Source organism: Xenopus laevis, chromosome 1L (assembly GCF_017654675.1).
Source record: "Xenopus laevis strain J_2021 chromosome 1L, Xenopus_laevis_v10.1, whole genome shotgun sequence".
NCBI classification, from domain to species: Eukaryota; Metazoa; Chordata; class Amphibia; order Anura; family Pipidae; genus Xenopus; species Xenopus laevis.
Genome location: NC_054371.1, coordinates 194,385,773 through 194,404,368, shown reverse-complemented (window position 1 = coordinate 194,404,368; position 18,596 = coordinate 194,385,773). Strand labels below are relative to the sequence as shown.

General features: G+C 37.9%; 1 protein-coding gene across 1 annotated transcript in view; it reads left to right on the top strand.

Moving 5' to 3' along the window:
- The window catches only part of LOC108695679 (adhesion G-protein coupled receptor V1), a 208,008-nt gene that overhangs the window by 113,810 nt on the left and 75,602 nt on the right, over positions 1 to 18,596 (top strand). The window contains exons 79-82 of the mRNA XM_041568538.1: positions 4,521 to 4,764; positions 6,135 to 6,274; positions 8,302 to 8,462; positions 9,668 to 9,768. Coding sequence (XP_041424472.1) covers positions 4,521 to 4,764; positions 6,135 to 6,274; positions 8,302 to 8,462; positions 9,668 to 9,768 — 646 coding nt within the window. The remainder of the gene's footprint in view (positions 1 to 4,520; positions 4,765 to 6,134; positions 6,275 to 8,301; positions 8,463 to 9,667; positions 9,769 to 18,596) is intronic.

Here is an 18,596-nt window from a genome sequence, read left to right as displayed (position 1 = left end):
TTAAACTATTATGTTTCTTGGAGCCATCTCAGCCATGGGGCCCCTGACAGAATCCCCTGTTGCCCACTGATGCCAGCCCAGGTTATGAGCTCCTGTTGCTACATTTGCATGCTCTAAAACGTTGTGATTCAGAAGTATATTCATACCTCTATATAGAGAGAGAGATATAACATGCCTTGTTAAGCTTCACATTGTTTTCTTTATAGCCAAGAATGAGCATTTTTGTTATTGTTAGAGGTCAAAAAATCTGCAACTGACTGGTGCCAGGTCAGTCAGGAGTTAATGCTGTTAATGATGCTGTTAAACATGTCTCAACTTTTATGCAATTAGCAAAAACAGACTCAGCCATACTTGTGCATCATGGATGCTGCTTAGTAATCACTCATTTTTTATCCTAGAATTCTCAAAGTGAAGGCTTTAAACTATATTACATATGGGGGTTTATGCACAAATGGGGTAATGCAATAATAATGAGTAATAGCAATGAGTAACGCAAATATGCCTCTGTGTGAACAATTTTTCCTTTTTGAGAACTTAAAATAGCTTCGGCGACGCAGGGACTGTTTAGCGACCACTTTCAACAGTGGAAGAAAGATTATATAGTTAGCACTAGGTGCATCAAATCCGCTATTTGGGATTTGGCAGAACAGAATTCAAACCCTAATTTGCATATGCAAATGAGGGGAGGGGAGGGAAAAAATAGAGCCGCTGTGCGCACGGCTAAAAAGTTCTTGACTTCTTTGTTATGTGACAAAAAGTTACACGATTTTAAGGATTCGGATTTAGTTCGGCCAGACACAAGCATTTGGCCGAATCCTGGCCTAATACCGAACCAAATCCTGGATTCGTTGCATCCATAGTTAGCACCAGTGTCCAGTGTATATAATAAAACTTTTTGCTTCTTATGTTTGCTCCAAAAGAGTACAAAACCTTTAAGAACTGCACAATTAAAATTCATAATGTAATAACAGTCTAAGGAAGGATAGTACATTACGATGTGGGAATTTTTATTCTTATTTGTGCAAATTGTTTTTCTCTTTGCAACTTTTATTACATTTCACCCCAAAATTACTTAAATAAATAAATAAAATAAATGTCATAAATATATTGATATGGATGAGTACAAAGGATTTCTTGTGTTTGTTGGGAATCATTACCTGCAGGTTTTAAAGGAATAGAACAGCTCAGAGGCTTTGCACATAATAGCGTTATGTAATAAAAGGCATTAAGGGGTATTGTGGTGTTCATGCAAATGGCCTGTAGATGTCACTGTGCTCATACTTATACTGTGCATACTTCCTGGTATCTTAAAAAGTGAAAGTGAAAGCTTACTGTTGTGTAATGCCTGCATGACTCTGCTAATAAAGCACTGTTATACCCTATTCATCCTCGGCTATCTAAAACATAACAGGTATATTTATCAAAAAGTGAAGTTAGAGGTCGCCACAGTCCACTAGAGTGAAATTCCGCCACTCTCCATTAATTTCTATGGGATTTTTAAAAGAGTACCGTATATACTCGAGTATAAGCCGACCCGAGTATAAGCCGAGGTACCTAATTTTGCCTACGAAAACTGGGAAAACTTATTGACTCTAGTATAAGCCTAGACACAACTACAGCCCTGTCTCCCAGCAGCGCACATTCCACCAAAATGACCCCCCCAGCGATCAACCGGACTTCTTTGCAAAGTTGATGGTGACAGAGAATTGCCAAACGGATTACTGTGTGCATTGTCCCACTGTCCCACTACCATGTGCAGAGGGCGCTGTGTGATATTGCCATCACTGTTAATCTTTCGTATAACCAACAGAGGGCGCTGTGTGATATTGCCATCACTGTTAGTCCTTCATATAACCAACAGAGGGCGCTGTGTAATATTGCAGTCACTGTTATTCTTTCATATAACCAACAGATGGCGCTCTGTGATATTGCAGTCACTGTTATTCTTTCATATAACCAACAGAGGGTGCTGTGTGATATTGCAGTCACTGTTATTCTTTCATATAACCAACAGAGGGCGCACTGTTCTTTCATATAACCAACAGAGGGCGCTGTGTGATATTGCAGTCACTGTTAATCTTTCATATAACCAACAGAGGGCGCACTGTTATTCTTTCATATAACCAACAGAGGGTGCTGTGTGATATTGCAGTCACTGTTATTCTTTCATATAACCAACAGATGGCGCTGTGTGAAATTGCAGTCACTGTTATTCTTTCATATAACCAACAGAGGGCATTGTGGGATATTGCAGTCTCTCCCGAAGTGAACTGTTGGTATAGGAATGATTAAAAGTGACTGCAATCTCAGCTACTGCCCGCTGACCCGAGTATAAGCCGAGGTAGACTTTTTCAGCACATTTTGGATGCTGAAAGACTCGGCTTATACTCGAGTATATACGGTATTTATCAATGGGTGAAAGTGAAAGTTCATCCTTTGATAAACACGCCTTTCAAAATCCCATAGAAATGAATGGATAGTGGCGGAATTTCACTCTAGAGGACTGTGGCGATCTCTAACTTCACTTTTTGATAAATATTCCCCTAAATTTGTCCAGGAACAGTAACCCAGAGCAACCAGGTAGCATTAACTGGTCATTTGTTTAAAAGCAAACATCTTTGTGGTTGCATCTTAGTGCATTCTATTGCATAACCCTATTATGTGAAAAGAATCTGAGCTGATTCTATTCCTTTAAAACCTGCAGGTAATGAATCCCAACAAAGACAAGTTATTTAATAAGATATTTAATACATAAAAATTTGCAGACTGCCGGTTTTGCTCTAGTTTAGATCTCACCAGTGCAAGAAATTGGAACGTGGCTACTGTAGGGCAGGACTTGGGAAAACAAACAAATGGAAGAACAAGAAAAATTAGTATGAGGTGGACTAAAAGGAGCAGAAAAGCTCAGGCACTGTATATTAAATACAATAAAATCCTTCTTAAAACACCCTTATTCACATGTCTCGTGTTATATAATCTTGAGTGTTTAACATGAGTCATACCAACAATGAAAAGGGGAGGGGAGATTTACTTTACTTAGTAAGAATAATTTTCTACACCAAGGTATAATGTTACTGCTCTCTCAGTATCCTAGAAGTTTATGCATGTCTATATTTCCCTTTGCATCTTGCAATATTTTACGTGTGACTATATATGTACTACTATAAACTCCATTCATATGTCAAACACTTTTTCCAATACAGAATTTCTCCTGGTTGCCTCATGCCCCAGGAATTGTATTACCCAAATATAAAGCATGTGTGACTACACATATACTATATGACTACTATATAACAACATTTTCCTGATGAATTGTATGTAAGGGGTATGGCCTACGTGGCATATGTGTGTATGGCATATGCCCATAGTGGGCCTTTAACAGCAACAACACATTGTTCTGGGTATTTTCTCGCCTAAAAATTTAATAGCTAAGCAGGAGACAAAACACCTAGAATAGCTCCCTATTGATTTCTATAGCAATTGCTTGGACTCAAGATGCACTTATAGCTCAGTTGTTTGTCAGCGGGTTCTAACGATTCCCATTGAAATCAATAGGAAGTGATTCTGGGCATTTCATTGCCTGTCCTGGAACTATTAAATGCTCAAATGGCAAAATGGATGAAATTAAGTAATTGTCCATAAAGGTTTGCCATGGGATGATCTAAAGACCTACTGCATGCTATACTACAAGGGAAAAAATTGTTGAAAAGATTTTCTGTGTGGGAGGCTCTGACATGCTGCCAGATTTAGAGAGGTGCTCTGTGTGCCATACTCTGCCTGCCCTGTGCTCCCTGTGTGTGCCATACTCTGCCTGTGTGTGCAATATTCTACCTGCCCTATTCTCCCTGTGTACCATATTCTGTATGCCCTATGTTTCTTGTGTGCGTCATACCCTGCTGCCCTATGCTCCCTGTGTGTGCCATACTCTGCCTGCCTTATGCTCCCTGTGTGTGCCATACTCTGCCTGTCCTATGCTCCCTGTGTGTGCCACACTCTGCCTACCATATGCTCCCTTTGTGCCATACTCTGCCTGCCCCATGCTACTTGTGTGTGTCATACTCTGCCTTCCCTATGCTCCCTGTGTGTGCCATACTCTGACTGCTCTACACTCGCTGTAGGTTTTGTTCTGGGAGTTTGTTAGTATTTGGAGATTGATGTTAGGGACCCCTAAGGTGTTTAATGATGTGCTGTGGGGGGGGGGGGTGCTGTGTTATCCACAGGGGATGTGGAGGCATATAGATTTAAGGGTATGTTTAAATATTATTTTTATTTTTCACATATGAGTGATGAGGTCTTAAAAGCTCTTGTGGTAACTTAGGTGTGGTTTAGAGTGGGTGTGGTTTAAAAATAGGGAGTGGCCAACATTGGCTTCCATTATTGGCTCTCCACCACATAGTGAAGAAAAATTTAGGGCCTAGGTACCACAGAAGTTGGACAGCACTGTAAATCATGGTGATACGTTTGCCTTTGCTAAGTGTTTGTTTTGCATTGTATCAGCTCTCTATTTTATATTTTACCAGGGGGAAGACAATTTTGGACTCTTGCCCACATATTTCCATTAGTTCCTATCACTGGTATCCTCAGGAAATCAATGGGAAGAAATTTGAAGGAAAGGATGGTGATACCATCCAGGTTCCCGAGACATTTTTGACAATTTCCCCTGTTGGTGCAGTAGAAGAAGGTTGTAAATTTATCCATTTCACAGAGTACAGCAGCCAGCAGTGGTTTCTTACAAGTGGTAAAGAAACTATATTAAACAACAAGGTATTCTACTGCATGACATAACCAAATGCGTGTTTTCTTTTGCCTGTAAAACATGTTGGCTTTCATGCTTTCCACAATCCTTCAGTACTCATGCATGTTTATTTTTACTCTGAAGATAGATTTGTTGCATTCTTCCAGGAACTGTGTTGCCTGGAGCAGAGGAACAGCATGAACAGCATGTGACTCATTTTATTATTAGTTATGTTCCACCCTATTTAAGGGTCTGTAGAATCTGCCCATCAAGCTTCTAGAAAGCCAGTTAAAGCTATTGAAAAATAAGCTCCGCACTAATTGGCCTGGGTTCTGTGTAAACATTAAAACCCCTTTAACAATATGATATACGGAAGCCTACGCTTTGCTGAAATGCTAACAAGGTTATCCCAGGAAAATATATTGTAAATTGTACATGAGAATGAATGTATCTGTACTTTTTTTCTATTTTGTGTGCTAATGCCATTTATTATAAGAAACATTTTTGCTATTGTACCATGATCAGGAAAAGGCTAAATTATTTTTATTTGTGTGCTTCCAAAAAAGTTTTTTTTTTTTCTTTCGCCCCTGTGTTAGTTCTTATAGTTATCTGTTCCCCTCAGTCTTGTGCCAAAGGTATAAATGAGAAATATAGTCCATGGTACCACTGCTGAGCATACAGTATGTCTACTTTACTCAGGTTTAATTAGTTGCTCTGCTAATACCTATTTAGACAAATATATGCATAATCCTTTAGAAACTGCTTGAAGGACAATGCTTTAAGGGAATGATTCACCTTTAAGTTAACTTTGACTATGTTATAGAATGGCTACTTTTAAGCAAATTTTCAATTCTTCTTCTGACTTTTTTCCATCTTTCAAATAGGGGTAAAAAAAAAAAAACAGTGCAGCCTGCCTTTTACATTAAAGGAATAAAACATGAACGAAACTTTCTAACCTACTGTAAGGCCTGAAATATTGCTTTTTAAAGGGGTGGTTCATCTTGAAGTTAACTTTTAGTATGTTATAAAAATGGCCAGTTCTAATGTCACTGACCCCATCTAAAAACAAATGCTCTGTAAGGCTATAAATGTATTGCTATTTCTACTTTTTATTACTCCTCTTTCTTTACCCTCTGTTATTCATATTTCAATCTCTTAGTCAAATCAATGGATGGTTGCTAGGGTATTAGAAATTGTAGAAATAAAAAGCTTAATAACTTAAAAACCCCAAATAATAAAAAATAAAAACCAACTGCAAATTATCTTAGCATATCACTCTCTACATCATACTAAAAGTTATCTCAAAGGTGAACAACCCCTTTTAGCTCTCTGCTAAATTGATCCTGTGCTGGTCCAATAAATCTATTCACTTTGCTCTGCTCTCTTTCTGTGACTGCAGGTTTTATCAGTGAGCCTGAAGGGCAGCCCTTCCTTTAGGATAGCTGACAGTAATGAAGTTGTCTACAGGATTCATGCAGCAGGGGATCGGATTATACCAAAGAAGTCAAGTTGCCTTTTGTGGAATCAAGGTTTAGAACGGTAAAACCAAGAACAATGCGCTCTTAGAGCAGGAATGGTTCTGGAATTTCTACTTTATGCCTCGTAGGCCAAATATATCTGATAGGATAACAATCTCCCTTTTAGCTACATTACTCAGATATGAGAGCATAAATAATTCAACACTAGGAGGCAGCAAAGAATGTTTTTATTATGTATGCCTGTTCAGCTTCGTTTTAAGAGGTATCCAAATGTGTAAAGAGGAACATATTTTATTATTGCTTCTCCAGCCCAAGATTGCTCTACTGTCTATGATTCCAGGGCATCTAAATAAAGACGCAGAGGCACCTTTTGGCACAAGCAATCTTTAAAGGAGTGGTTCGCCTTCAAGTTAACATTAGTTATGTTATAGAATGGCCAGTTCTAAGCAACTTTTCAATTGGTCTTCATTATTTATTTTTTATAGTTCTTTAATTATTTGCCTTCTTTTGACTCTTTCCAGTTTTCAAATAGGAGTCACTGACCCCCAAGTGCTCTGTAAGGCTACAAATGTATTGTTGTTGCTACTTTTTAATACCCATCTTTCTATTTCATGGTTATTAGGGTAATTTGGATCCTAGCAACCGGATTGCTGTAGGTTTGCAAACTGGAGAGCTGCTGAATAAAAAGCAAAATAAAACTAAAAAATTGTTAGTATTCAACGAAAAAAAAACCCCACAAAGACAAATTAAACTTTGAAATCGCTTAATCTTTATTAAGAAATAACTTACCGAAACTCTGCTTGCGCTCCTCTTCTGAAAAGGCGATCCGGTGATCCATCATGCGGAGCTCAATTTCTCCTCCCTGCCTTCCTTATAGGAGATAGCCAAGGAGGAGAAATCGAGCGCCGCACAATGGATCATCACCCTGTCGCCTATCCTGAAGAGGAGCACAAGCAAGTTTCGGTAAGTTATTTCTTAATAAAGACTTAGCGATGTCAAAGTTTAATTTGTCTTTGTGTGTGTTTTTTTTTACGTTGTATACTAACGAACTTAAAAAAATTATGTTACTGGTCCTTTAACTGAAAGGCGAAGAACACCTTTAAGGAAACCACAATAAGTGTACTAAAAGATGCTGAAGTTATTCTTCATTTCAAAATCCCATCCCGGTAAAATTGACACTTGTTTTAATAGAAAAATTAGTAAATTCGTAATTAGTAAATTAGTCATTAGTAAACACATGTGGGTTTCCTGAAAGATTAAGGATTAATTATATCTCAGTCAGGATCAAGTACAAGGTACTGTTTCATTATTACAGAGAAAAGAAAATCCATTTTAAAAATGTGAATTATTTGATTAAAATTGAGTCTGTGGGAGAAGGCCTTCTCATAATTTGGAGCTTTCTGGATAATGGGTTTCCAGATAACTTCTTTAATAGTCTCTGGTCAATTCAAGACTTGCATAACGTCACAAAAGCTAAAGTGCCAAGATTTTCCTGCAAATTTTCCTTTGCTGCTTACAACATTACAGATTAAAGCATTGTTGGATAGATCCTGGTGTTATGCTGATCCCTCTGCAGCTGCATTTGCACAGAGCACAATATTCTTGTTATGCAGGAGAGAATATAAATAGTCTGTATCCTGTAGCAGTTTGCACTCTGTGACTTTACACAAATGAGCCGAGGGCTGTCAGCAGGATCCTCCTGTGTCACTTCTTAAAATCAGTTTTACAGTGTAGCCACTTACAGTGAACCCACACATCAATCATTATTTCTGCTGTCATCAATGCACCAGGTTCACTGGGTTCATAGACCTAATGCTCTATATCACAGTGGCCATGGTTTATTTATGTATGTAAATAACTATACGGAACTTTACTCAGAAAAAAAAGTATTTTCTTTTTATTTGTTTTTAAACATTTGCAGAAATTACAGTAGATTATACTGTTTGAATAGTCAGATTTTCCTATGCTATTGCAATTTGCAACTGTTTGCAGCCTTTCTGGCACTCCCTGTATAACCACCTAAACCACTAAAATTTTAGGTTAAAATTCTGCACCACACCATGTGTTTATGTATGCAATGTTTTGTAGGTGGATGTCAGATGGGGAGTTATGCAGGGTGGTATCCTATACAACGGCCTATGTGGAATGTGCCTGCACACACATGTCTTCCTATGCCGTGTTGGCTCAAACTGACCGACTTTCCTCGTACAATGAAGCCTTTTTCAGTGCTGGATTCATTTGTATTTCAGGTACGTAGTTGGCAGATATAAAGAATAACTGCACCCCAATTCCAGTGCAAGCTAAAGATATAAAAAAAACATGGATTGTATTTCATTGTGCCACTATATTCTGTTTTGTGTCTAAGTGCACAGAGAATTATAAACTTCTAGGGCATGTTCCCCTTTCATGGGGACCTGGTTTTGCTTGCGATATATTATAATTTCCATCTTCCAGCAGACATCGTGATCCATGAATCAGATGGGGCAAGCTGCCATAGGGACTTTTGTTTTTATGCATATTCTAATCCAATACTTTCCAACATTGGGGGCTGCAGAATCCAATAAATGAAATGCTTGTGAGACATGTTATATGGTGTAAAATTATGTCTGTGGCATCACATAGCAGCCTTGGGGATATAAAAATATCTTGGGATCAGTGTAGCTGTGGGCCCCTGATTGGGCAGCACTGATCTAATTCATCGCATCTAACTAGCCTGGTTCCACTACACCCTTAGCAATGTACCATGCACTTTGTTATAGTATTTTGTATACTAGACTGATCAAAGTTAATTGTTTTTAAGGGAACGGCCCTGGAGGAACATTACTCATATTTAAAGGCAGGATGGATGAGATGCTTTGAAATGTGGTCTTTTTGAAGGAACAGTTCAGTGTAAAAATAAAAACTGGGTAAATAGATAGGCTGTGCAAAATAAAAAATGTTTCTAATATAGTTAGTTGGCCAAAAATGCAATGAATAAAGACTGGAGTGACTGGATGTCTAACATAACAGAACACAGCTTCCTGCTTTGCAGCTCTCTAACTCTGAGTTAGTCAGCGACTTTAAGGGTAACCAAATGGGACATAACTGTTCAGCAAGTTTGCAATTGATCCTCAGCATTCAGCTCAGATTCAAAAGCAGATTCAAAAGCAGATTCAAAGCCCATGTGGCCCCCCCATCAAGTCACTGATTGGCTACTGTCTGGTAACCAATCAGTGGAAACCAAGAGAGTTGCAAAGCAGGAAGTAGTGTTCTGGCTATTATGTTAGACATCCAGTCACACCAGTCTTTATACATTATATCTTTGGCTAAATTACACAGGCTATCTATTAACCCAGTTTTTATTTTTACACTGAACAATTCCTTTAAATATAATATTTCAATAATGTTGGCATCTTTATCCAGTACTCAAGAAGCTCTTTGCTGCTCCAAGTCTGAAATATTACTTTCTGTGCAGGTTTTATCCTGGCCATCCTTTCCCAGTTATTTTGCACCCGGTCTACCACGTTTGCAGCTAAACTCTTCACTCACTTTAGGGTTGCGTGTCTTGGCACTCAGGTAAGGATTAACCTTCACTATTACTGTATCTATCTTACTAATGCTCATAAACTGGGATTGCTCATCCTGTACAATTCCAAATGATCTAATGATACTGCTTGACAAGCCTACAACTATTGTAACTGAGATAACCAGTACGGGATGTCTATCAATATGACTCAACATAAAATGACTTGCCTAGGGATACTTGCCCTGGAATGACACCAGTTTCATAAAGGAATGTTCTCAGAAATCTAAAGACTGTTCTTGGTGTAATACATGAACTCATATAATAGGAAATATTAGTGGTCCAACAGATCAGTGTACCTCAAGGAAAAATGTGTTGTTTTTTATGAATACAATAAAACCAAGTATAAATACAAACCCATTAGTGCTGAAGGCATTACCTGTATAGGCATGAGCCCTTTACTTGCTAAAAATCACCACCGGGTGGCAACATCTATAGCTGTCTATGGAAAGTAGTACAGACGCTCTATGCATAAGGGTAAGGCCACACTAGGCGATAGCGCCGCGATTTGACTCGCGGCGACTTTTCGGCGCGACTTTTAATCCGCAATCGCTGGGGAAAGTTTTGCGCTGGCGTCTATGGGGAATCGCGACAAATCGCCAGCGTAAAAACACACGCGGCGATCTTTTTTCTATTGTCGCTCGAAATCGCCTAGCGAGGCGACTTTTCGCCGCGAGTCAAATCGCGGCGCTATCGCCTAGTGTGACCTTACCCTTAAGTGAATACAAAAATAAAATTGCTCTTTGAGAGTATGGTTAGACATGGCTTAGTATACAATGGCTTTTTATAGTGGGGTGACATACTATATTAATGATATACTACTATATGTTAATATTTTCTATAAATCATATATAATACAGGTATTAGACATGTTATTCGGAATGCTCAGGGCCTGGGGTTTTCTAGATAATGGATCTTTCCGTAATTTGGATCTTCATACCTTAAGTCTACTAAAAAATCATGTAAACATTAAATAAACCCCATGAGGTTGTTCTGTCTCCAATAAGGATTAATGATATATTAGTTGGGATCAAGTACAAGGTACTGTTTTATTATTACAGAGAAAAAGGAAATCATTTTCAAAAAGTTGGATTATTTGATAAGTATGGAGTCTATGGGAGTTGGACTTCATGTAATTTGGAGCTTTCTGGATAACGGGTTTCCAGGTTAACAGATTCCATACCTGTATATAATTGATATATGCTTCTTTAAATAAGGAAATGTGATTGCATATTTGTGAGCTGTTCAATGGTACAGGCTATCATCTGATGTTTCACTGATGCCCTGTGCTTGTCCTTCACCTGCCTGCCAAGTTTTATTCTTCCCACAGTCACAGTCATGAAACCCTCTCTTCCCATTCCCATTACTCCTCTGCATTACAGCCGGGGGCGTCTATCTCTGGAGTTCCCAGGATGTCATGTGAGCTCTGAGGGCTAAGACTAAATTACTCCAAATAAAAGTTTGTTTAAATGAAATGATTTGAACAATAAATGAATACGTGGGTGTTGCACAGGAATGTCATAGCGGGGCAAGGAATCCCAAGCAGTCACCATGAAGAAGCCAAGGCTGACTGTGTATGTGACCAATATTATGTGTATGTCCATTAAAGACATGACTGCTATATTCCACTAATGATAAAAGCAGTACGAAAAGGTTGGGATGTGCTTAAACATTTTACAAAGTTGCTCTCACACAGTACATAAATAAATGAACCTCTCCAAAATGATGTCATAATATTTGTGCCTGTAATTTAAGTTCGTTTAGTTCTTTAGTTTGTTCTTCCTTTCCAGCTCCTAGCAACAAATAAGCTACAGTGTCAATACTCCTAGGGGTCTATTTATCATGCTGTGTAAAAAGTGGAGTAAAACATTACTGGTGATATTGCTCATAGCAACCAATCAGAGCTTTGCTTTTGTTTTCTAACTGTTGAAATCGAGTTGTTGATTGGTTACTCTGGGCAACATCACTGGTAATGCTTCACTACACTTTTTACTCAACATGATTTTCTGAGGCAAATTGGAGAGGCTTCAGATGGGGTATTTTTTTCCACTGGATCAACTGGCAGTTAGGCAGGTTAAAACAAAGTTCAAAGGTTGAACTTGATGGACGTGTGTCTTTTTTCAACCTAACTTACTATGTTACTTACTATGATAAATAGGTCCCTTAAACAATTTTGGGGTTACTCCATTGCAACTTTTCATTTCAGCACCATGGAGAGAAACTCCGAATGACCACTTATCCATGATCATATTTATGTTTATATACTGTTTTCTGGTTCTTTTATATCCATCTTTCACAATATGTGATGCCCAAACTGCCAGTTTTTTTGTCCAGTACCATGTGGTGCCTAAACGTGTTCCATAAGCCACCATACATTTTGTTTCTGAAATCGGTTCTCTCTGTTTTGTTAATGTGTGTGCGTATAAATAGCATCACAGGACAAGCATGAGAAAACATTGCTGGCTTCTGAGCTGAGAGGGGAAGTCAGATTCAAACATTGCTGTGAGAAACTAGGAGAAGAGGAACCAATCCGACTATTTAATCTATTGGTTTAATCAGCTATCCGCCCCTCTTGAGTTTACATACAGCTGCCAAGTTATAATGAGTAAACTCGTACATCTCCTCAGGGGCTCCTTATAAAGAGTATCTATTACGTCAATAACCCAGCTAAATGTCTCCGATTAGTTTTGTTTCAGTTCCCTTTGTCCTGGATATTGCAGTGCATCACATCATAGCCATTGTTTGTGCGAGAGGAAATGTCTTATTTTGCTGCTTTCCGTACATTAACGGTATCATTAAGAACATTGAATGTACAGTTCAAAAAACTAAAGCCAGATGTGTGTGTATATATATATATATATATATATATATATATATATATATATATATATATATATATATATATATATAGAACTCCAATAGGTACACGCAGACCGTTTGTCTCATCATGATTTATTTAGAAAAGGCAATAAACATTGCATCGACGTTTCGGTTCTTGGTTTAGAACCTTTCTCAAGATGCCATACTTTACAAATGTCGATAAATCAATTACAAAATTTAAAACATGCATAGTCCCGCCCACATAGTGACATAGCCCCCCAATGATAGGGTAAGTATCCCTGGAACCATACTATTCAAATTACTATTCATTTGCACTGTAACAAATTGTATCAGGCAAATGGCAAACACATGCATTTATGATGGGCATCAAAACATCAAACAGTGCAGGACAAAGCAGTTTTTTTTGCAGTGGCTGAAAAAAAGTAATTAATGTTCCATGATTGTTTGCAATGCAAATACAGTGAATACACAAGTGGCTGAAATGCAATGTGGTTTAAAGTCTCAGGATACTCCTTCATTAATTGGAGCATGGTACTTCGTCTTTTGTGGGGTGTTAATAATACTTTGAGCAGGGGCACAATAACTAAAGAGCCAATTTACTAATGTCCTATTTTTTCATTTCCCTGAATCAAACTTTTTAGCGCTAAAAACCTGGGTGCTAGTCTGAGAAGTATGTAGACAAAATGCAGGGATTGACAGCACTCCAGGGAAATACATCAAGTCAATAATTCAAGTGAAAGTGGAGATTTATTGGTGATCCAACGTTTCGGCTCCGCACAGAAGCCTTCGTCAGGGAAAGACTGATATATATATATATATATATATATATATATATATATATATATATATATATATATAGATATATAGATATATAGATATATAGATATATAGATATATAGTGTATAAACCACAAAAACCTCTAATACAAAATTAAATCAAAAAGCTGGCAAGGTCATGTAGAAGTCAATAAGGAGCTATCGCGAATTGTAAAACCTTTCTTTGCTTTCAGCTCTTAGCTGTTTTTGGGGTTTCAGATTTTTTGCGTTTTTATTTCTTTATGCTTTTTAAATTCAAATTCAATGTTGAAATATAAGGAAAAGAAAACAGCAGTGGAAAGGAAACCAAGATTATTATAATAATAATTACATAGAAAAATTGAGAAAGTGTTAAATAAATATTGGTATAAAATGAAAGCAGACCGAGTAATAGGAGAAATGTTGGGGAGTAAATCAGAAATAGTTTATAGAAAATCAAAAACTATTAAAACGAAAATTGCTCCTATAGTACAGAAAAGGGGTAAAATACAGGAAAACCTCTGGGGTAATAAGAGAAATATTGGGTTATACTGTATAAAAGTGGTAAGAAGTCTTGTACTACAATAACACAGTTTAAATCAAATGTAACAAAACAGGAGTAACAGGATGGATACATTGTAACACTACATTTGTAATACTGTATATTTGATACAAAGTATACAGTATGTGGGTTACAATATTTTGGGAGAACAATTAGGAAATTAAACAAACAGTGTTCGGAAAATATGCGGGACATAAGGAAGATCTTAGACCTATGCATCGAAACACTATAAGGATGTTCATGGGGGGAATCCAGATGTATTAAGTATTACGGGTATAGAAGTAGTAGAGGGTGATAATAGAGGTGGAGATTGAATGAATAAATTAAGGAGACGAGAAACATATTGGATATATACATTAAAATACTATAATACCTAATGGGTTAAATGCAGATACTGATTTAGCAGCTATCGTGACATAAAAATTATAGCAGCATGAAATATAAAGGCTTCCTGATATTTGTTTATAGGATGTGATGTTCAATGTAATAATAGATGGATTTTAAAGTAATAAATTTAATCATAAATAAATGTATTAATAAATTTGTTTTGAATTATGCGTGCAGGGTGAGAGGCATTAATGGGGTTGATGATGAAAAAGGGAAGTGAGGTACTGCAGAATAATTCCTTGAGAAAGCAGGCCAGTGACTGTGAAATGTGTTGGACTAAAGGAATTAAGAATTTGTACCCTTGGCCATAGTAAAGGAGTCCTAATATACAGATGTTAGTAAATGGTCCCTTTGTGTCTGCTAAATTAGACCTATGTAAGTAAGACTGATCTATGTTGTTTATGGAGATTCCTTTCTATAACTCATTATGATTCACATACAGATATAAATCTGTGTTTATTATTGTGATTGCCAGCTATTACCTACCACAAATATCCTCATAATTTCTACACACAGTGAGTACATTATGCTTACAGATGGCTATCCCTATAAATGGATGTAACATATGGCAGGCTTCCCACAGTTAGTTTGTATAAAAGCTTCAAGAAATAAAGTGAGAGAAAAAAAAAATGCAGCCAAGAGACAACCACTCATCAATAGGAAAATGTAAATGAAATACTGTGATTTAACAATAGTATATTAAATAATACTATTTTATCTACAAATGGTAAATATTTTTTTGTTAGCTTCACCGCACCTGCCGGTTCACTAGCAGATTCACGGCATATAAAATATAGTATAAACTATAGTATAAGAATCTTAGGGGAAAATTCATTAGAGGGCGAATTGTCGCAAGTGACCGCTTCTCCACACTCCGTGCCACTTTGCCAGGTGAAAATTCGTTACCACTACGTTATTTCACTATAATGTAGGGATGCACTGAATCCAGGATTCGGTTCGGGATTCGGCCAGGATTCAGGCTTTTTCAGCAGGATTTGGATACGACCGAATTCTTCTGCCCGGCCAAACAGAATCTGAATCTTAATTTGCATATGGAAATTAGGGGCAGGAAGGGAAATCACATGACTTTTTGTCACAAAACAAGGAAGTAAAAAATCTTTTCCCCTTCCCAACTGCATATGCAAATTAGGATTCGGTTCGGTATTCAGCCGAATCTTTTGTGAAGGATTTGGGGTTCGGACGAATCCAAAAAAGTGGATACAGTGCATCCCTACTAAATGTGAAGTTGCGTCTCAGCAGCCAATCGCTGGTGACTTTTTGCTAGTGTTACTTTGGCAGTTCGAGCATTTCAAAGTGAACTGATGCTAGCGTTCATTTCTACCTAGCAAAACTTCACTAGCACTCTTACGTTTAGGTTAATTTGAATAGGGCGGGTACATTAAAGTTGTATGAATGACTTTAATAGTAATGTTGGTGCAAATGCTTGAAGTGGCCACTTTATCAAACATATGTCCAATGAGCCATAATAAAGACAGAAGAGATCCTCTAATGCCCTAGACATGAGCCCACCCTTAAACACATGTGGCATCCCCCTCAAATTAGTTTTAAAAAATTCCTCACAGATACATTTTTAATAGTTTGGACTTTTGAAGGCAATCCTGCTTTAAAAAAAAAAAAAAAAGTCACCAGGTTTTTTTTTACAACTTTAACCCTTTAACCGCCAAGCACGTACGGCGTACGTGCTGGCGGTTCAGGGCTCAGGCTGCCAAGAACGTACCTCGTACGTTCTTTTGCAGCTGAGCCCTTCTCTCTGCATCGGCGGCTTTTGCCGCCTCTGCAGAGAGTCAGGAGGGTAGACAGCCCCCTGGGCAACGTGGCTGGGGGGCTGTCAAGTCGGATCTGCGACGCGATTGTCGCAGATCCGACTTCAAAGTAGCAGAAGCGCAATGTAAGCGCTGCTGCTGCTGGCTTACCTCCTCCTCGTCGCACCACGCGCCCAGTCACTTCCTGCTGCGCAGTAACTCTGCAGACACGCTGCCAGGAGTCGTCCTTCGGTTCCAGCGATCCTCCTGCTACAAAAACGGTAAGTGCACTTTTTTTTACACACTTACCTGCACTTACACATACCTACAGTACATTTATACACTTACATGAACATTTTAGTAAAAATTTGTGTTTTTTTATTTTTTATTTTTTTATTTTAGCACACTTAGTCGATTTTGTACACTTATTTACACTTAATTACATGTATTTGCACACTCAGACAACTTTTATTAGTGCACAAATATGTATACACAAAAACTCACAAACAGGGTTTTTTTTTTTTTTTTACTTATTCATTGTACTGTTTGTTTTGCCTAAAAGCATGTTATTTTGACAGCGTGACTATTGGATAATCGATTTCGGCCACTAATTACGCTGCCGGATCAATTATTTTGTTATTTCATTGATTTACGCTATTTTTGTGGTTTTATTGCAATTTTATCCATGCATTATTGTTCCTTATGTATCTTTAGTATAGTTTTGCTGTTTGGTGCTTTGGTATAGAAAGATTTATTTTACTTAGTTTGATTCGCCAGAATATATGCTTTCCAAAAATATATGGGTTTCTGGGGGTCTTTTTACAGTTTTGGGGTCTTATGGCACATAACGCACAGTTGGGGCTCTCTTTTCTGCAGCTTAGTTGGCTAGCGTGAAAATTCATAGGCATGTTTTTCATTTGGGGTCTGTACACGCCACATACTTTGGTAAATCTATGCATATTGGGCATCAAACTATTTAGTAGACCTCTGACGTCCATATTTAGGGTGATTTTTCTTTATACGTAAAACAGTGTGTGTGATAAATGCGGCAAACTGCAACAATTTTAGGCGATTTTCAGAAATGTAAAAACCTCTGCGTTTAGAAAAGCTTTGCAGTTTGGTGTAGAAAGACGTCTTTATCTTTTTTGGATTCGTCAGAATGTGTACTTTCCAAAAATATATGGTTTTGGGGGGGTCTTTGCTGTTAGGAGGGTCTTGAGGCATATAATATGAAGTCAAGGGTCTATGTTCACAGAAGGCGAATCGGCAGCAGAGAAAAATCATATGCACTATTTTCATTTTGGGTCCGCACATGCCAGCTGCCTTGGTATATCAATGCATATTGGGCATCAAACGGTTCAATTGACCCTTGGCATCAGTATTTATGGTGTTTTAGAATTGTATGTAAGAAATTGGGTGAGATAAATGCGGCCAATTGCAATATTTTTAGGCAATTTTCAAAAATGTAAAAACTGTTGCTTTTATCGCCAAATTTAGGAAAGGCTTGCGGCTTGGTACTTTGGAGTACAAGGACATGCATACCCAATTTGGATTCGTGGGAATGTGTACTTTCCGAAAATATATGGTTTTCTGGGGTGAATGCACTTTTTTTTTACCTTTGCTCCCCCCAAAACTATGTATATGTGTTGATTTTGCAGTACCTGAAATGACAGACCATATGGGGGTCTTCCTTTTGGGGCCCCTATATGCCACGTGCTTGGGTACATCTATACATATTGGGCATCAAACTGTTCAGAGGACCCTAGGCTTTCATATTTGGGGTGATTTGTCTTGATACCTAAAAGTATGTGGGTAATACGATGCTGCAGGGTAGATATTTTGAGGTGATTTTTGGAAATGTCACCTAAATCACCAAATTTAGGAATGATTTGTGGCTTGGTACTTTGGCGTAGAAAGACATGCATACCCAATTTGGATTCATTGGAATGTGTACTTTCCGAAAATATATGGTTTTCTGGGGTGAACTTACTGTTTTCTACTTTTGCCCCCCCCAAAACGATGTAAATGTGTTGATTTTGCAGTACCTGAAATGACAACTATATGGGGGTCTTCCTTTTGGGGCCCCTGTATGCCACGTGCTTGGGTACACCTATACATATCGGGCATCAAACTGTTCAGAGCACCCTAGGCTTTCATATTTGGGGTGATTTCTCTTGATACCTAAAAGTATGTGGGTAATACGATGCTTCAGGGTAGATATTTTGAGGTGATTTTTGGAAATGTCACCTAAATCACCAAATTTAGGAATGATTTGCGGCTTGGTACTTTGGCGTAGAAAGACATGCATACCCAATTTGAATTCGTGGGAATGTGTACTTTCCAAAAATATATGGTTTTCTGGGGTGAACTTACTTTTTTCTACATTTGCCCCCCTCAAAACAATGTAAATGTGTTGATTTTGCAGTACCTGAAATGACAGACCATATGGGGGTCTTCGTTTTGCGGCCCCTATA